This window comes from Micromesistius poutassou (assembly GCF_964030765.1).
Source record: "Micromesistius poutassou genome assembly, chromosome: 23".
In the NCBI taxonomy this organism is placed as follows: Eukaryota; Metazoa; Chordata; class Actinopteri; order Gadiformes; family Gadidae; genus Micromesistius; species Micromesistius poutassou.
Window position 1 is genome coordinate 8499345 of NC_140293.1, and position 21558 is coordinate 8520902.

At 43.1% G+C, this 21558-nt stretch overlaps 1 protein-coding gene across 1 annotated transcript in view; it reads left to right on the forward strand.

Moving 5' to 3' along the window:
- Positions 1 to 1074: 1074 nt before the first annotated feature.
- Positions 1075 to 21558, forward strand: part of dpp10 (dipeptidyl peptidase like 10) — a gene marked incomplete at its 3' end in the record, with an annotated part of 169139 nt that continues 148655 nt past the window's right edge. The window contains exon 1 of the mRNA XM_084487092.1: positions 1075 to 1137. Within this exon, the coding sequence (XP_084343218.1) occupies positions 1078 to 1137 (60 nt within the window). The 5' untranslated portion in view covers positions 1075 to 1077. The remainder of the gene's footprint in view (positions 1138 to 21558) is intronic.

The window sequence follows — 21558 nt, forward strand, 5'->3', positions numbered from 1 at the left end:
TTCTTGGGATTTGGGGTGTTGTTTTGGGTCTCTGGTGCTGCCACACGCATACAAACTTTTAAATAGGTCCGTCCAGCAGGCCGTGAAATTAGATATGATATTATATAGATACCTATATATTATATGATGTCTTATTATTATTATTATTATTATTATTATTATTATTATTATTATTAATATATATTATAGATATAGAGCTCCGGGTGTCCGCAAATGGCAACAAACCTCCATGCTGTGGTTCACTCTGACAGCTCATTGGTCAATGGGCAGCAGCTCATTGGTCAATGGGCAGCAGCTCATTTGCATTAAAGCTACAGACACCAGAAACAGCACATTCTGAAGGGACTGAAACAGAGGGGAATAGCGGTAGGCGAGATTTTTTTCCTAAAAGCAATTTCCAGCAAACAGCTTTAAAAACATGTTTTCTGGAACTCATATACTATGTTTACCTGTTGGGAAAACAATATAATATGTCTCCTTTAACTTTTTGAATTTCTTCTAAATTTCCTAGCCTACTGCACATATAATCTAATTGTTATGTACTGCCTGCACAACAAATAATGATACATCAACCACTAAACCACTAAAGCAAACCAACATGTTTGGAATTATTCAAAATGGATTATTATTTAAATTGACGCACGCACGAATACTAACACGCACACACACACGCGCGCGCGCGCTCACACAAATAATCGGTGTGTATGGTCCAATTATTTTAACGTAAATCATTATTTATACAATATATTAATTGATTACAACATTGAACATATAATGATCCTTTTCCTCCACACAGCGCGCATTACATCAGAGGTGAGAGGCGCAGTGAGGAACCCCCCCTCTGCAGCTCCGCCACAGATCTCCTGTTGTAGCACACGCTCATCTTTAGTAGACACTGTGTACACTGTCGAGGCGGTCAGTCGCTACCGTGCATCGCCCTCACATCCGACCGAGAACCCCAAACAACGAGCGGCACGGACTGCACGCGTCCACGGCAAACGGAGCGTTCCTGAGGAGACGTGCGTGTCTGTACTTTTCTCTGGTGTTTTTCCCCCCGGAGGGCTGCAGGGTCCCGAGATGAACCAAACCGCCTCCGTCTCACATCAAGTGAAATGCCAATCCACCAAGAGCATCAAGGTAGGCGCTGACGTTAGGTGTATGTGTGTATGTGTATGCTGCACACCACGCATCTCCGCTCGGGTCCGTTCGTTATGCGCATTGGCGCGCAACACTTTGGGGGATGTGTTATTATGGGGACTACCGGGTACGCCAACATACCCAAACTTGCCAAAGAATGATGTTACTTCTTAAACTGTATTCTGTTGCTCACATGTTACGTTTCATTGTAGCCTAATATGTTGGTCAATGGTTCCATTAGTGCTGGTCGGATGAAACGGCCACACTGTGGTGCAGTGGAGAGGAGGCTGCATTCCCCGCACGTAGAGAGTGGATCGGGCGTGGGAATTAGATTCCTCTCATACAATGAAGGCCTCTACCGGAAGACACATTACATAAATCAACCGTCGAAGCCTGTTCACTTTAAAGAAGAAGTACCCTTGTTGTCCCCAGGATATCGGTGTTCTTCACATGATGTGGTGATGATCACCAGCTTTCCCGACCGCCTCATCCCGTTCCCTACCTGTTGTTACGGAATCCATCACAATATGCGATTAGATTCAGAAGGCAAATTTATTTGTCAAACGTGTTGTGCAAATACAAAAGTGCCTAGATTCATTTTGTTTGTGTGTTTCAGGTTATTATTTTATTTGGTTACATGATGTAAACTATGCAGCAAACACACTCATTAGGCTATCTATTCTGTCATTCGGTCTTATTGGCTGAAGTGTGTTGGTCTGCGTCTCTTTATGCAGTTTGTGTTTGACTCAACATTGATATGATTTTGATTCTGCCACGGGTTCTGCATAACTTTTCAACCTGCAAGCAGCTTACCCCCACACAATAATGTGTCTTGGGGCAAAAATGATGATCAACAAACTCAGCAATACGAAATACTACAGTTCTTACAGTTTTTACATAAACTCTTTTTACATCAACTTTCAAACTACAGATCAGTGCATCTGTTTACTCAAAGAAACCAGTAAGCAACCACCATTCTTCTGCAACGCTTGGCACAGAATCACAGATACATACTGTAATTAACAGAAACCACAATGTACACCTATACCTACACATCTTCTCACATGTGTTTTTGTTGGCCTATAGCTAAATGCCAAGAATTGAGCTTTATCTGCGCCTAGGGGGAACTTTGCTCCTGTCAGCTCCTCTCCTTTCATCTCTCCTCTCCTCCGCGCTCTTGTGTCTCCTCTCATTTCATTTCTTCCTTCCTTCTCCCATTCTCTCCTCTTCTGCTCTCCGGTCTTCTTCTCTCTGCTCCTCTCTGTTCCTCTCCTGCTTCTCTCTTCTCTTTCAATCTCCTCTCTAATCCGTTCAGCTCATATATTTTTCTCTCCTCATCTCCTCTTCTCCTTTCATCTCCTCTCCTCTCGCTTCTGTCCTTTCTTCTCCTGTGATATGATACTGTGGCCGTGGCTCGGACGGTCGAGTTCTGGGTCCAACCTTGGCTTCTCCTAGTCCAGTGTTGAGGTGTCCCTGAACAAGAACAACGAGCCCATAACTGATTTGCTTGAATGGTTGATTACGCCGTTGGGTTGTGAGTGTGTGTATGAATGAGTGAATGTGAGCCACACTAATTTGAAGTGCTTCGAGTGGCTGCGGGTTACATAGAGCTATGGAAAAACAGTTGTTTTCTTTGAACAGTACATTTACTAACTGTCCATGGGTGGTCCCGTTACATAAAAAATGACAAAAATATGCAACTTTGCCTGGTGTTGTGTGGTGTGAATAGATTTACTATTAATCAGGAAAAAACGTTACTGGCCGTTCATCCATTGTCACAAACCTACACCTTTACCCAAATCCTGCACACCACCAGAGGACCGGCAAACAGACCATAATACTCCTCTGACTCCTCCTTTGTTTCAGAACATCCTAAGGATATCTGTTCTGTTTCTCAGCGTGACGTCTGAACACTGGCATCTGAGGAGTGTGGCTCTATTAGGGGAGTGTTATAATATCTCACTGTAGCCCACTAGTGCCTCCCCCCACCAGCAGAGCCCTGGAGGCGTGGGGGAGCCCAGCAGCATATCGACACCTTGAGCGCGGCCATCTCGGGATAAGAGGCTTATCTGACGTTTCTTTTTAACAGTTGAATTGTAAAGCGGTAGGAGAGGTGATGTTCCTGTGTAGCGTGCGTTGCATGCGTAGTGTGTACGCAGGGCCCACAGGGCATGTTCTGGCTCTCTGCACGCTTCTCTCTGGCCTTAAGATCTCACAGAACCTCCCTGGGATGTCAAGACGGGGAATCAGGGATCATGGCGAGGATTATGTGTCTTCCCGTTTAAAGCAGGAACAGGATATAAAAATAATCTGCTCAAACCCGACACGTGGTGCAGCAGATGTGTTTTAAGAGTTCCACCTTATCCACTGACACACACACACACACACACTCTCTCTCACAGACAGATAGACACACACACACGCACACACAAAGACACTGCCAGAAACACATTCACACACGCACACAGACACACACACATACACTCATGAACCCCCCCCCCCCCCCCGCCCCCTCCATTCACACATACAAACACACACACACACACACACAAACTCCCCCACACCCACACCCACACCCCGGCTGTGTCCTAATGCCGCGCGCCGGGATGTGAAATCCAATTAGGATGAGACAGCAGCCTCTCGCTGGGCCCGTGTGATCCCGCTGAGCGAGGCTGGCGGTGAGGCAGCTGTCCCCCGCCGGACATGTCAGGGCTGTCTGATCACCGACAGGCAGGAGCAGCATCCCCAGACGGGACGCTTAATCACCTCGTCTGAGAGCAGGTAGCGTCATGGTCACCGCCTCTGGTCCACCGACAGGCACCACACACTGCGCTCACCTGGTACAACAGGAACCACACACCGCGTTCACCTGGTACAACAGGAACCACACACCGCGCTCACCTGGTACAACAGGAACCACACACCTGGTTCAACAGGAACCACACACCGGTCACCTGGTTCAACAGGAACCACACACCGGTCACCTGGTTCAACAGGAACCACACACCGGTCACCTGGTACAACAAACACACCGGTCACCTGGTACAACAAACACACCGGTCACCTGGTTGGAGGTCTGTGGGACTGAGGTGTTCACGTGGGAACGGATCAGTAACGCGATGGCCCTGGAAGGATGGATGTGTCTTCAATGGATGGATGGATGGGTGGTTGGGTGGAGTAATGGACGGGTGGAGTAATGGATGGGTGGAGTAATGGGTTCGATGGATAGTGGATGGCGTGGGAGTGAGGTATTAAACCGTCAGCCTGTGGTGTCCCGCTTCGTCATGAAGACTTCCTCAAACTCTTCAGCCTTGCGTCTGTTTGCATTGGAGTCCTCATTACCCTTTTTATCCTGCTTTGATCAGATTACATGACCTGTCAATCAAGTCCCCTTATTAATCAAGCTTTTGATTAAAGATCATGATTTATCCAAAAACCACAACATTTCTTCACACAAAGACCAAAGTACTGTATCACTATCCTTCACGCTAAATGCTCGTGGGCAGAAACGACACAACAAAGGGATTTGGACAAATTATTGGCAATGGATGTTTTACAGAACCCAGTAGAGACAGTTACAATGGTTTGATCACCCAACCAGTATTGTCCTTTAAAAAATAACTTATCCTACAATGTACACCTTCAACAGAGCAACTTTCCCTTCATCATTAATGCTATTTTCATTATGAATCCTTTTAAATAATTTAAAACAAGCAACGTAAATAATGTACACTTAACAGTGTTTTAAATTCCGTTTTGAAGTTAAGAAACAGCAGTTAAGCTATAACGGACAACATCAAGACACTTTTACAACAACGACAGTGTGAGATGTTCTGCTCACCAACACCTCGTCTAAGCTGGCAGGCTGGCTGAGGAACGCGCTCCATCCCGGGGGATGGTACGAGCGCTTGTGCAGCTCGTCGTGCATGAGAATGCGATCCCATTATGAAGGATTCACACGCTTAGGTCTCTAACTTCTGTTGACTCCATTTGGGAAAGCAAGCGTTCTCTCACATATTTGCGAGGCAGTCAGTTAAAGGTCCCATGACATGCTATTTTATGGATGCTTTAATATAGGTGTTAGTGGGCCCCTAATACAGTACTTGAAGATATTCAAAAAATTCAGCCTTGGTGCAGAGTTACAGCCACTACGAGCCAGTCCCACAATGAGCTCCACAAACGTGCCGTTTTTAGAGGCGGGTCAAGGTGGAGGGTGGGGGTGTGCGACAGCGACATGGAGGAATAAAGGATTGTTGCCCAGGATTGTCCGTCGGAGCCCCGCTGAACGCTGACCGCCCCCGGGGCTGCCCGCCCAGTCCCGCTGCCACGGCAGCGGTCCATTGGCCGCCCCCGGGCTGCCCGCTGCTCCGACGGACAATCCTGGGAAACAATCCTTTTCTCCTCCATGTCGCGGTTCCCAATTCCTTCTCAACCAACCCGACGCAGTCTAGTCTTTTCACCAAATGGGAGCTTTATGCAAGCTTGCGTTATTGTATTGCGTGTTATGCGCCATAACACCAACAGCAGAACGGTTATCCAAATAACAAAGAACACTTTCTCTGCCCGCCCAAATTCTCTGGGCGGGCCAAGCAGAGAAAGGGGAGGTAACCTGGTCCTGTATGACGTCATACGGGACCGGAAGCCAAATAGAAGTGTTTCAGCGATCCTTTTTTCAAAGACGGAGTAAGATTTACAGGGTTTACCCCTAATGCAATTTTTAGCTACTGGGGGACCATAGGGAGGCTAGGGGAACTCAACTTAATGTTAGAAAACCTCATAAAGTGAAATTTTCATGCCATGGGACCTTTAATGTTTGACAGTGATGGATTGAATGACCCAGTGACGACTCGTGTGAAAGTTCATTACACTTAATTTACCGTGGTTAAGTTGACTCACCCCCTGTATTTAGGCAACTCTACACATTTGTTGTCAATTTGACCATCAATTCAGGAAGCACCCATAATTGATATCTGGCTGTGATGGAGAGAATCACATGGTCTGAGTATGTTTTTTCACTATAAACTTTTTTTTGCTTGTCAAAGTAAGTTTTTAACATATCAGATATAATGACTGCTATGCCAAAGCAAGTTTAGCATAGTAAAAATATACGTCATACATGTTGGTGATTTGCCAATATTTAAACCATGGGAATAATTTTCCTAAAGATAAGCCTGGATTGTTAAACAAGGCAGTTTTTTCCAAAATGGTGACTGTTGGTCAAAGTGAGCCTTACCCCACATGCTGTGGGGTAAGTTGAGCCGGTCGTTCAATTCACCCCACCATGACGCACTGAAGTTAAGTCTCTAAGTATAAAGCGGTATTTCAATGTAGCATTACACAACTGATTTGGTTTTTCATATTTTAAACATTGTTGCAAAGCTATCATGCCAAGAAAGAGAAATGAGATGGAGAAAGCAGCCACTGAAGTCAAGGCTGAAAATCCATCATAGAAGTGGCAATATACAGAAATATTGACAGTTGTTTTTTTTTATAAGTTACCTTAAGCAAATATATAAGACTATTTGGGAAAGGAAAATGGCATTCGACTTGAAAAAGTAAATTGGTCAATTTACCCCCAGATGGCTCAACCAAAGGATGGTAAGTTGAGCCACAACACCACTTTTCTTTGAGAAGTCATATTTTCACAAACAGATGTCATAGATGCATTGTTATCATTTTGATTGACAGGGGACATCCTGAAATAAAGCTATGTTTTCATTTTACTTCTGTATTATTTTTCCTTGTAGAGGACAACATGAGTAAAAATAGGCTCATCTTACACCACTCTCCCCTATTTGTTATGTCTTCATTTAATTAAACACTGCTTTAGCTGTACAAGTGGAGGACTAACAGAAGAGAAGTAAAATAATAATAACAGAACTTTTGGAAAGATTAGAGTTCAGATTAGATTATAAAGTTTCCAAATCTTATAATCTTATCCAAATAATATTTAGTCAAATCATACTGAATTAGATATGTAAAATTTCAGGCTGGGAGGTAAATTTCATACTCAACTACAAATACTTTAGAGGAGAATCTGCTGCAGAATCGCCTACAGCATGACAATATGTGACAAATCATGTTGCGTGATTACTGTAAATTCAACCCAGAGAAGTTGGGTTCAACAGGGCCCAGGGCTCTAATTATTTAAATGAGATGTACCATTTAAAATGGTAGAATTGAAATCTGGCTCCAAGGGTTGGTTCCTAATCATAGTCACGAGCAGAATATGTTATGTAATCACTGCCCCTCAGTCATAGGGACACTGCAGAGACTGATATTTTGGCTGAATAAAATATTTGTCTCTGAGATTCTTGAGAGTGGAATATAGATAAGATACCAGAGAGGAGCTCTGTTGTAGTAATTCATTTCAGTAATATTTATAAGTGTCCAATCATCAACCTTCTTGCATACTTCTCTCACTGTCTCGCTCTATCGCTCTCTCTCTACATACCAAATGTGTGTGCTTGTGGTGGCTCATTGGTTAGCCTGGCTGTGGGTTCAACCCCCTCTGGAACATGTCTGTTTAGGCTTTGCATGTTCTGCTGCATTTGTTAATTCTGGCTTTCTCCTTCCGCCAATGCCATGCTTGTTTGGATACTTAGCTCACCCTTAAATAAAGGCTTGTCCGAAATGAAAAAGTTAAGTTATACAGGTTAAATACTCTTTGTATACAAGTATTGTATCACTCTGATTAACACTCAAAGTAACTATTAGCTAGCCTGGCTATTGCCAGACCAAGCTCAATGGTAGATTGCACGTTGGTCTGGGGAAGCTGCTTTAGAGTTAAACTACACTTTTTTGCTAAACTTTATTTATTTTTAAATATTACTCGCCTCCTTGAGCATCCCGCAATGTCTTGCGATATTGATATCCCCGCTTCTCCCATTCCGACTGTTTCAACGGCCCTGCCGTCGACACACTCTCCCAGGTAAGACGTTCTGTCTATCGACTGTAGAAATTGTGATTAAAGAAGTGAAGAGACAATTCCTCATGTCGACAACGCAACGGCATGTTGTTTATTTTATCATAGAAAAAATGTTCAAACATTCAAACAAATTCAAACATTGCGCCAACCGGCATATCAACAAATTGTATTTGCTCCTGTAGAAGCCACAAGTTAAACGGGGCAACATCTAGTTTTTTTGAGAAACACATTTTATTCGCGATGTCTTTGAGACCACTACATGTTGAAAAATATGTAGATATAGAATATATGATTATATAATGTTGAATGAATACGTAATTGGAATACGAGACTGAATTCACATGTATTAAAAACGAGTAATGCTATTACACGGTGACTGCAGTCAGCAACGAAGGGACGTACCATGTCGATGACAATGCTACACACTATATGAAACACTAACCTACACACACACATACACTAACACAGAATATATGACACAACTTATATTAACAATATAATAATGATATAGGTTACAAGATGCAAGAAACGCGCTAAACTATTGGGTTGGAACCATTGCGAAAAGGTCCGCAATGGTTTATGGGATGAGTTCCTCACTCGTTCACAAAAATAATGTACCTTTGCCTTTTCTTCCGTTGTCTAAATTATTTTTTTCCCTGAATCAAAGTTTTATCGTCACGACTACCTTGACGAACGATTGGCTTGGTTCCAGGCTTAAAACTCTTTATATAACGATTTTACGAAAAGTGGATGGTGAAAATTATTGGGAAATTTACTTCCGGAACCAGAGCTGTTAAAAAGGGGTCAGTCACTGTTACGCACTATAGAGTCCACCAGACTACAATTCGTTGCACATTGATATCCTCTCTCCCCCTGCCGACTGTTTTAGATGTTTTATTTTTCTAATGTTTTGTGTGTAGGCTATGTGTTGCTGTAGGCTACTGCTGCCTGTCTTGGCCAGGATACTTAAAAAATTTATTTTTAATCTCAATGATGTATATTTCTGGTTAAAAATAATTAAAAAAAACATCTTAAAGTGTAATTCCGGTGAAAATAGAACCCAGGGTCTTTTTCGGCATGAAGACCCATAAAATAAGACACTTTTTGTCGTTGATAATCAAGTCTAGAGCTTGCCCGGAGCAACGACAGGGGTCTGTTGGCTTCCATGATATTGGCTTGCTAGGGGCACAGTGAACCAAAACAGCATTTTTTAACCACTAATATTGCTCATAATAGCACCAAACCTCTGCAGTAGCATGACTAGGGTCCCTACACATAAAAGAAAACATCAACAACTTAGTTAGTGTACCGGGAGTTTATTAAAAAGGACAGATTTTCAAGTCTGTGCCTTACCCGGTAGGGTCATGTTTCTAGGAAGTCCACACAAGTCGATTACCGGCTACCATAAATAATATAGGCGCCAACTAATTTAAAACACAAGTATCAAGAGGGGAGATTGTTAAGTTAAATTAGTTGGCACCTCTGTTATATTATTTACTCCATGCTGTGGTCAAACCAAAACAAACTAGAGTGACAGTGGCCACACTTATCCCGCCTCCTGCGAACTGAGACACTACTTCATATCCCGCCCCTTGCAAGCCCACCCCCCCCTAAACCCCCCGTTGATTCTACTATGTCTGAACGACATCGATGTCTGCATATAAAGTGTGAGATCACCCTCAGGGTCGAATCTCCTGTTTTCAAATGTGGAGAAAATGTTGCTTGAGTTGTGTAGTTTGAGTGTGGCGTTTCAGCAAAAGGAGGAGGAAGGTGTTGCAGAGTTCTGGCTCCTCATCACCGTAACTCAACCCCCACAGTTGTCAGAAACACTGTGAAGCTTATTGAACTGAGCTGGTTTATTGTGTGTGGGAGCCTCCCACCCTCCATCAGTCTCATAAGAATGATGGCGTTGCCTCTCTCCACTCTATGGCTCTATAAATGTAAGAGGCAAGACAGCTTATCTTCATACATCTTCCCCTCAAATCTCTTGTGCCCTGCCGCCTCATGATAGATTTGCTGCTAATATATATTGTGGGTTGGGAACGCATCCACCACTCATTTGCATTGGAGTAGTAACTCCCAGAGAGAGTGCTCAAGAACTCGGGGAGAGAAACCTAACATTTAAACAAATTTCTCCTACGAGGGATTAATAAAGTTTTTATCTATCTTATCATTTTAGGTTGCTACCGCCTGTATTTTGAGACCATACTCTTTTGATAAGCTCACACTTTTAATAAATTATGTAAGTGAATTAGGTTTCTGAAACCCACTGTGAAGGTCTTTAGAAGAGAGCAGAATTAATGAGGCAGGATATTCTACTGCCTGGGTTGTTTGACTCCTAGCCAAAAGGTTCTGGGTTCAACCTGTGGGCATCCTTGAGCAAGAAGCCTAACCCTTACTTGCTCATTAATGACATATCTCAAAAATAGAAAGAGACCGCTTTGGATAAAGTGTCTGCCAAATGACTAAATGGTAGTAATAATAGTAATAATAGTAAAATAGAGCAGCGATAAGGATGGATCGTCTAATGAATTGTTATAATCATCAGCAATTCTGAATGTACTCAGCAGAGCAACGCTTATTGTAGAGACGCACTGCCAACAGAGTTGATATATTATTAATATATCTATCTGGTGGTCGTACGTTTTGTTGTGTTTCAGAATGACAGTTTGACGTTCAACTGTGCTGCTCCACCGAATGCTTCCAAATATTGAAATCCTATTATATGGAATCGTCTGCCGCAGAATCATTAAAGAATGTATAGTGCCTTTCAACTTATATTTTAAGATTTACCATAAATAATGTTTTGACACAATATAGGCCCACAGCTTAACAGCAAACTAATCTTTGCAAATTCCAGTAAAAAAGTACTCAGTCCCCGATTTTAATTGAAAGTATTCATCGTAAGGTTTTCAAATCATTCAAATCTCTGTTAGATAGATGCAAATATAAGCTACAAACGTTTTAATTAATTGATAGCATTGACCATATGCAAAACTCTAATATAGTTATTCTCAGGTATGCAACATAAAGGGAGTGCAATAATTGTGTTAGTGCATGTTTATTTTTTCCATTTAATTAGATCTATTTGATAACATTTTCTTTGTGGCGTCTCCACTATGATTTCTGGAACGGTACCCAAAAGCAGTAACGCACTCAAGAGGAGAGTGAAAACGTATTTGATAAAGGTAAGGAAAACAACGAAAGGGCTGAAAATAAAAAAGACTTCACTGGCAAGACCACAAGATTAGGGGCGGGCTTCTAGCTGTGTTGACAGACCATCTGAACCCACGGAGGGCCCTCTTAAAAAGACAAAACACCAGTGAACACTAGGAACTAATGACTCGATCAGGACTAATATGAGAAAGAAGGACATCTACAGGACAAAACTGAACACATTTTTTACTCATCTATATTTATTGTAATTGTGTTGCTGGGTTCATTTTCCAACAAATTTGTGCAATTTGCTTGTAGGTAATAAACATTTAAACTGTTATCCATTGTATTTGATGTTGTTGGGTATCACAAAACGGAATGTAATACGAAAAAGAAGGTACTATTTTAGCGGTTTGCAATTGATTCTGTATGTATTCCCCACAATGCATTGCATTACGTCACATTGGGGAGACGACAGACCAAAGCCCGCCTTGAGACCCTTGAGAGAGACAGAAGAGAGACTACAGAGAGACAGAGAGTACAGCGAGACTAGTAAATAATTCTAATACATTTTATTGAAAGGCGCCTTTCATGGCTCTCAAGGACACCGTACATTCAAAACAGATATACAATCAAAAACAGATACACAAGAAACAATAGAATGGTGATGTGGGAAGGGAAGATCAGGAGGGGTACGCAGATTTGAAAAGGTGAGTTTTGAGCTTTGATTTGATCTGGGATATGGAGTCGGTGTTGCGGATGTCAAGGGGGAGTGCATTCCAGAGCAGGGGAGCAGAGCGGCTGAAGGCTCTGCTCCCCATCGTGGTGAGACGGGCAGAGGGGACAGTGAGGTGAACAGAGGAGGAGGAGCAGAGTGCACAGGAAGGAGGGGCAGTTTGAATGAGGTCTGTTAGATACGTTTGGTATGTGGGGGCAGGATTATGGATGGCTTTGAAGGTGTAGAAGTAATCACTTTCACTAGTAAGAGTGTTCAGCAGATTATACAGATAAATAGATGAATACATAGTTATATATAGATAGCCAAGATAGATAGATAGCATATATATATATATATATATATATATATATATATATAGAGGCAGACAGCCAGATAGCATAGCATAGATAGCTAGATAGATAAATAGATAGAAATATATATAAATTGTGAAACTTCAATAATTGTTCGTAATCAACTTATATAGTCCATTTATTTAAGCTCTCAACAGCATAACCGTACAGCATTGCCACATCAGCGGGAAAACACGGCACACGCAAAGTACATCGATGGAATCAGCCATTCAAAGCCAGTCTACATGAACTGTATGACCACCTGACAGCAGGGGATGTGGATAAGGAATACACCGCAGGAGGGAACATGAGAGCCCCAGCTTGCTGCATACTAGTAGCCTGGGGGTGCTTAAAGCGTGGAACAAGCTGGATACGGAGTGGGTGAAAAACTCCTTCAAGGTTTGTGTGTGTGTCACCCACTTCGAGCCTGCATGGGAGTTCAGTGTTGTCATTGCTGTATTTCTGACCAATCGCAGTTCAAGGCCCACCTGGGCTGTACCACTTGGGGAGGGGACGCTCATTTACTCGCCTCTGCACATATGGACTTGGTTGCGACGTTGACAGTTTGTGAGTGTTGTGTGTGTTGAGCAGTGGTGGATTTCATGATTTGTTTGCTTGATTCAGTTTGCGTCAGTTCGCCAGGAAGAATCGTTCTGAATTGTTCGTTCGTTCGTTCAGTCGTGTTTCCGGTAGAGGTGAATCACGGTTCTCAGCTGAGTCGGTCAGACTCAGATCCTCCCTCGTTCTCATTCTCAAACGAATCACGATCGTGCAATGGTGCAGACGGTCATCAATCAACACAACATTTCCCAACAAGTTCCTTTCATCTGAGGAGCGCTTCATGTTCGGAATCGGGATGTTGTTGCCCGGCTGGCTCTCGTGACATCTCAGTCCTGGAGTCTTCACCACTTAACACAGTCAGTGAACGAATGGCGACTCGCAAGTCAGCGTCAGCGACTCCGCGACTAGTGGGTGGGTCTTGGAGTCGAGTCTCGGAGAACGAACGATACAAACGAGACGAACGAGAGAGAACTGAAACGGGGAATCAGGTCGGTTCGTTCTTGTTAAAGAGTCGTTCATTCAAACTGATTCATTCGCAAACAACCCATCACTAGTGTTGAGTGAGTGAGAGAGCTCAGGCTGCCGGACGGCGCAGCAAGGAACTTTTATAAAGGCAATATTGTTATCCTGCAGTAATCAGCCCGGCGGCACTGCAACGTTAACGGCGCACCGGGAATTATCCCGACTCTCCCGATTACCACTCCGCCACTGTATGGACTGCTGTTCATAGACTAGCTCCAGCGCTCGTTGCTGCATTGCTAAATGATAGCAACTCACCAGGACACTTCACCAACTCTCCACCCATTCTCCTCTGACCATGCATTTAATTGGCTTTGACGGCCATCAGTTCTCGGCAATTCCTTATTCGCCCTTTCACGTCTGACAGGTTCAAAATTATATGGCTGCGGGCCATCATACATGTTATGTGTAGTTCTTGCCACCTCTTCCTCATCCCAGACACCATAGTTCTAGTACTAGGCTGAGGCTACCTTCCACGTCTCCCCAATGTGACGTCATCGCCGAATTGCGTTAAAAAACCAGTTACTACCAAAAACTGGACTTTAACACCATTTTGGAGACATTTTTTAGATGATATACATATCCTGAGTGCTTTATGTACCCATTAATCGACAGTGGTGGTTAACCTGCAACACGGCTTTTAACAGTAGTGACGCTACGATGGTTAGTGCATGCCTATTGCCTACTGCTGCACGTTGAGGGCCTGCCTCTGGCATTTAAAAAAGCCATCTTTGAAATGGCACATGCAAATGTCATATTCCATTTAAAATAGCCTCTGAACCGGTGGTAACTACATTACTGTAAAGCTAAACAGCAGATCTGGCATTAACTCTGACACTGATACACACCTCACCCCTTTCCCATTCCCTGACAAGTTTTTTTTTCATATTTTTGTTCTCTGCCTTCTCCGTTACCATGGTAATCCACAGGATAGATAGATGGCATACAACCTGTTAATATTCATGTGCAGGCTTATTTATGAGTGGTCTACTCACATTCATACATATTGTTTTCATTAAATATGGATCCGAGAATGAATTGGATCACTGTGTGAACTTTGGACCAGGAAGGATTGATAATATTGAATACGCAAGGCCTGGGAGATGAGAAGAGACAGAGATGGAGGTAATTCATATGTCACTCATTAAGCACACGCATGGATTAAGAATCTGTAAGTGAGTCTGAATCAACATTGTTGATGCATTCTAGATGATACTGCTACTTTCTAGAGATAGCACAATATAGCAATTTATTAAACGGCTCTTCTCAATGCTGTGGAACGCACCGTTCACTTGCATGGGCCTTCCCGACTTCCGGTGGTGAATTATTTTTCAATAATGACCGTTGCTAAGCATATAATGACCGCTGTCAAGGAAAGTGGATTTTTTCACGTCTTTCGTATCACTCTGCAAGTAGTCTGTTAACTTAATAACCCCAGCGTATTCGGTTGCTAAGCGACGTCAATGTCTTTGGTGGACTATTTCTCTGCTGATCAACACTACGAATGCTGGTAACAAATAAATTGCAAAAAGACACAGTTATTTTTTCATTTTGGCAAGTAGCCGTGTAATAAGCGGGATAATGTATAGAACGTCACTGGTCATTATCTAAAATAAGCCCCTTCAGGGCGAAGCAAGACACCTCCGCTTCGCGTCGGTGTCTGGTTCGCCCTGTCGGGGCTTATTTTCCCGATAATGACTAGTGTTCTATACATTCTTGCACCCGCGATTTTCCCCCGCAGCAAACAGGCGCCACTACACTTGCGCCTGGAGAGGCGTGTCAGCGTAAAGCAGAGGCGTGTTCCGGCGCAAATGATACTTGGTGCTATTTTACTGATCTAAACATTGCGCCAATACAATTGCGCAACTGACTTCCTTGTTCCAAATTCCTGGTCTAAATGCTCTAGCGGATAGCGCAGTTGGTGTTGCTATTTTGACGTGCCATGACAGGTCGGAACTGCAACATACGCTTACACACACGTAGGCTATACACAGCACAAACATGCAAAAGATTAGCATGATTTAAATATTGTGATGTCAAAGATTGTTCATATGAGTAAAACTGCATAGAAATAGCATTTGGATTGTTTTCCATAGGGGCTGCATGAATGAACACAGTAGAGTAGGCTATGCCATGCCAAATAATAATAATAACAATAATAAACTTCAGCAAAGTATATTCCAGCCTCCCAAAACTACATGGCAAACACAGCAAACACATATTTTTTTGACACAGGCATCGTGTACAAGCCCATAACTTTCAGGATTGATGAATATTTGATAGTGAGAAAACATAGTTTGACCGCGAGTGAGAATTAGGCCTATTCTTTTTTCATAAACTGAGCCATTTGAAGCCATTTGAATTCATGTGGTCATGCATCTGTCTCAGCTGAGACTGCATACGCACTGTCAAAATATCAACTCGTCAAGTCAAATGCGCTGGCTCTTAAAGGGGATGGCAGGTGGAACTCTCATTGGTTTACATTGCTTTTGCACGTTACGCCCAAAACACACCTACGGGTTTCAGACCAACCCATTTTAGATTTGCGTCGGACGCAAAGCTCATTTATCTCACCGTCATAATAGCAACAGTGCCATAGAACTGCCCACAAAGCTACTTTGACTTTGCGCTTCACGTCTGCGTTTGAGACCGTCTAACTAGGGCCCATTATCCCTTACATATGTCACCAATCTACCTAGATAGAAATAGATCTGTATTATTCTTTCACCACATTTGTCATAATTTATTTCAGAACTTTGAACTATTAATTATTTGAATTATTTCTGAACATTTTGCTTTTCCCCTCAACTAACTGTGACTCATAGACCTCTGAAGAATAAGTCCCGCCTCCGAGGCTCCCGGTTCCCTCGGTCAAATGTCTATGGGAAATAACATGGGGTTTATGAATGATCGTACATAACAAACTCGTTTTGAACGTTTTAAAACGTTTTGAACTACACACTTTTTCCATCTAGTTTCCACTTGGGTTTGGATTGTCGGTGCCGTTAAAGTAGTTAACTACGCAGATCTAACAACCCAGATCTGCACAGACTTAGGACGTCACGACTCTCCCAGTCAAGGTTGCATAGCAACGGCAGTTTCATAGTTTGTCTTCACCAAAATGGATTTCAGTGGCACCAGATTCCGCCTACGGAGGTGGCGCCAACGCTGCTCCTTAATGTGTGAATTCCATCAAATCGATCTAAATCTCAATAACAGCCAACAAACTCTTATCGGTCAAACCAAAAAGTCAAGTCGTGGAGAAAAGAGGCTGAACCTCGCCATAGTCATAGTCATAAAGTCATAAACCCCATGTTATTTCCCATAGACATTTGACCGAGGGAACCGGGAGCAGGGACTTATTCTTCAGAGGTCTATTGTTGTATTCTATTTGAACTGTCAGATGCTGTATTGTACTGTGTACTGTATGGTAGGGTGGAAGGGTAGAGTTCTGGCTCTGTAGGTGTTCTATTTGTCACAGTATTTTGTCATAAACACCTTTTCTCAAATGAATACGATTAAACTTATATTAATAAATATATTTGTGCACAAAAATATCTTGAGAGATTTAGTTGTTTGCCTGTTCTCTAATATTCAATAAATGTCACACAAAGCAACAGATTTCCCTTTTGGGAAAGGTTAATGCGCCATTTGCTAAATTCATTACACCACGCTGTCCATTACATCACTGTGTCATTGTATTTTCAAAGAGCACTGGGCAGTCTTACTGCGGCAATTGTGTCTTGAAAAGTATTATTGAAATGCTGATTCGGCTTTAAAAAATAAAACTACAATCTGACAATCAGAGTATACCTGTTAGTGTCACAGTCAATTCTGACACATCATGAAAGTGGCGATCTCCATTCTTCTCCATTTTGTTCTCTTTGGTGAAAAAGACCTGAATGCCGCGACAAACACAGTGAGTTGAAGAGTCTGTTGCCTACCACTTGTGATTTGACTAAGTGGAAAGGAATAATGCCCCACACCGGGTAAGAGTCATTATACAGGAAATGCAATGGATTTCCTCAGTGGGCCATAGGCTCAATCACCATTGTGTTTCCTCATTCACAGATCGTGCCATAACTGAGATTTGTTTTAACTAAAATCTTTGGAGATCTTTGAGATTGCTACTTAGGAGCAGGTAAAGGAATCTTGCTCAAGGGTGCCTCCAGGTAGGCTGTGGGCATTGAGAATCGAACCGTGTATCATTCTGCTGGGTGTGGGCCACCCTAAACGTTGCATATGCTCCCCTCTTTTAAACGTTTTATTGATTTAACTGACAATTACCCTCTTGAGTGTGATGGCATCACCACTTCAGGCAAAAGAAATATCCCTGATATGTTTTTCAGAAAAGCAATCCCATTTTCTCCCAAATGAAAATGTGTTCTCATGAGCTGAATGGCCTGGAGCTAGTCGGGGGGGGGGGGGGGGGGGGCAATGTGTCCACAGGAGTGTCTCAGAGGCCACTTGATGCGAGACCCTGGTTCTTCCAGAGGAGGTGATGAGAGCAGGCAGGTACCATTGATTACTGTTCCCCTGCAGGTCTTTAGAGATCGGCTCTATAGGTTGAAGGACCCGGGAAACATCCCACAGATGTAAATCTTGATGCTATTTTCTACACACTACTGCACTGAGCACCATGTCCATGTTAAAGATGGACCATCAACATCATTGTTATGTTTTTAGACCAATGGATGACGGGAATCCTGGACCAATGACGTCTCTGGCTTCTCCACGATGTTTCAGTGGAAACAACGTTGACGTCGCAGGCTGGGACCTTTTTGACGACACGCATAGGAAGCGGTACTCTCTGATGTTAGAAAAAAACCGAGCCAGATGGTTCCCCCTGAACAGGCTGAATCATATTTGTTCTTTGCCCCTCTCTAAAGCCCCTTCTGCTCATATCTTGCTCTGTTAAAGGAACTCTTTGGTACTTTCGTCTCAGAATAATCCAAGTGGTGTCAGGTGCCAGTCCAATCAACAGCGTGTTCTGCAGCTCCACTGAGGGCTGCAGCACTCACTACTGCACTGATGGACTAAGTTAAGCGTATAAAATGTTGCAACCCGTTGGGGAAATATGGCATAAACACCCTCATATACATAAGTTGTTTATGACACCACTACATCATATTCCTTTATTTATATTTTGGATGAATAATTCAGCAAACACTTGAGAAATGTTGATATGGTATGACTATCAGGTAAATTAATCGTGGTGTCATCCTATTTCATATGTCCATAGTGATGTACTGCTCACCTCAACGCTTATGCACCACCACCACCACCACCACCACCAGTCCCCACCCACCACAACCAACACCACCAACACCACCACTCACCACCACCACCACCAGTCCCCACCCACCACAACCACCACAACCAACACCACCAACACCACCAACACCACCACTCACCACCACCACCACCAGTCCCCACCCACCACAACCACCACAACCAACACCACCACAACCACCACAACCACCACCACCAGTCCCCACCCACCACAACCACCACAACCAACACCACCAGTCCCCACCCACCACCACCACAACCACTACCACCACCACCACCACCACCTCGCCGCCGTCGTAGCTCTCCCCCCTCACTGCATCTCCGACACATTTCAAAAAGTGCATCATTAGCTGCTGATGCTGGGCTAGTTCATTAGTGAGTTACTGATGGAGGAATTAGAATTACATTGCTTAAGGATATGTGGAGAACAGCAGCCTGCCACGCTTGCTGGGGCGTAGTGAAGGGAATAGACAGGACTATGAGATACATGCCCTATCAGAGCTGTGTGGGCCTCGGGCTGTCGGGGGGGGGGGGGGGGGGCTGGTGGGAGAAGTGTGTTATATATGCAGCATTTGCTCTTGTTTGCTTACAGGCGAGAGTGTGTTCACTTTCTATATTCACTGTGAGGAGAGCTATGCCTCACCTGGATGTCAGTTGATTATATCGGAAGAGGAAGAAATCAAAACACACACACACACAAACACACCCCTAGTTATAGTACTTAGTTATGTAGCATCTTATCTTAGCTATCTTTGTTGTATACAGGGAATGGGTTAACCTAGCAATTGTTGGTTCTATAAACATCCTTACTGCACCGACAGCTATATATTTTTTCACTTTCTTATGACAAATGCTCTTCTGGATAAAAGTGTCTGCTAAATGTAAATGTATATGTAAATTGAATAATCATAAATAAATAATGATAAACATCTTTATTTTTGAACAGGTAAGCTACTTACAATCAATGATGCCGTTAAGTAGTGTTATATGGAGTCATGTTATACCTTTTGGGCAAAAGTCAAAGCTTCTCCTATGTGAACTGGGTTCTTCTGCCGGTTCTTCAATAAGGAATCTCTTCAGAGGGTAAACAGCTGTTCCTCTCCACAAAGATTTAATAGCAGATTCACAAAGTGCAACTGCACAACAAAACAGGTGATGCAATTCCCTCCAAAGCCTTGACTCCCCCCCTCCCCCCCTCCCCCCACAGCCTAATCTGCCCTAATAGGATATTGGACTCGCTAGATCCCCACATCCCAATGAACCAACTCCACAAACCGAATTCCTGGACCCGGCCGCCATAGCAAATAAAATAGAGAAATATAAATAATCTCCGGGCCTGGCCGTGTTCTGTAAATCGTGTCTCTGCGTCTCTGCATGTGTGTGTGTGTGTGTGTGTGTGTGTGTGTGTGTGTGTGTGTATTTGTGTGTTGGTCTGTAGGTTTGACCTGCTTTGGAATGAATACCCTCCAACATGAATAAACAGAAGCAGTGTTGCAGACACCACTCGAGACCTTTCAATTCAAGCATAACTGACAAATAACAAGTACCATGTCTCTCACCCCCTCCACGAAACTCTGGACAAGCTGAAGAGCATCTTCAGCAGCAGACTCTGCCTTAAAGAACGGCGCAGGAAAACATTCCTACCTGGTGCTGTTAGACTGTTCAACGCTTCTCAGCAACGCCCACGCAATACACCCAAATAATTTCAATTAAAATCTTATGTAAATAAAACTGCACCTTATTTCTCCTTATCTTGCACCTTATAAATCCACTAAGTTCCATTTTGCTCAGTATTTAATATTATTTGATATTATCCTGGAACTACTAAGCATCTTATTGTGTATATAGTGTTTGCATATTGTGTATTGTACTGTTTTTAATATCAATATTTGCCTTACCTCATGATTGTATTTTTGTATTTCTGATTGTATTGTACCACTGCTACGATGACCTAATTTCCCCTCTATCTATCTATAAATAATAAACAAATACAGTTTTTTTTAAAGCATAAATAACGTTTTATGTAAACAACAAAGGAGATTGTAAAAAAAAAAAACGTGGTTAACAAACTGCTCAAAAAGTAAAGCATTTCTAAAGTGATTCAGTCTATTGGGGACTTGTCTTCAGTGTCTTCATCTGTATATGGGTGTGTGTGTGTGTGTGTGTGCAGCAGTCCACCTGTATTTGGTGACACATAGTTGACACTGACGTTGTCTGCTGCATATGCAGACATGTTTTTTACATCTAGACCAGACATCTCCAGTTTAGCCAGCAGCTGGTTTGTTATAGCCTCTGAAGTTTCGTTGCTGTCACTATCAAATTCCAACAGTGCATTTTGTATGCCTTCCTCAAAGTGAAATTACCTCAGTACAATTGGAAAACACTTGGTCGTACCTTTATTTGATACATCGGTTGCCAGTACAGAAAAGGGCCGGTTGTTTTCTGTGATGGAATCTGTCTGCATCGGTACAGAATAGGGCCCTAGGACGTTCTCACACAAAGCCTTGGCTTTTGTCCGGCCCACGTCATCCCCTTAGCTGTGGGCGAGTCACTGAATAGCTCTCGGTCCACTTTCACGCAGCAGGCTACACTTCTGTACGACTGGTGATACTTTACAGCATGGTAAACCTTAACCAGCTCAGCAGCGCTTATTTTGTTATCCAAGGGCGACGTAGCTCCTCAGTGAAGAGGTACCTACCGCACGTCTGTTGCTTTTGTGCTTCTCCGTTCCCGCATGTCGTTCAACGGCAGCTTTACCCTGACTGCTTGTGTCAACATCACAACAACAACAACACGCAGAAGCCAGTTATTTCGACTGCTTCGAAATAAAATAGTGTTCTTTTGTCCATTCTGGGTTGAACAATGTCGGACGTTTTGGCATGGTGCTAACTCTCTGT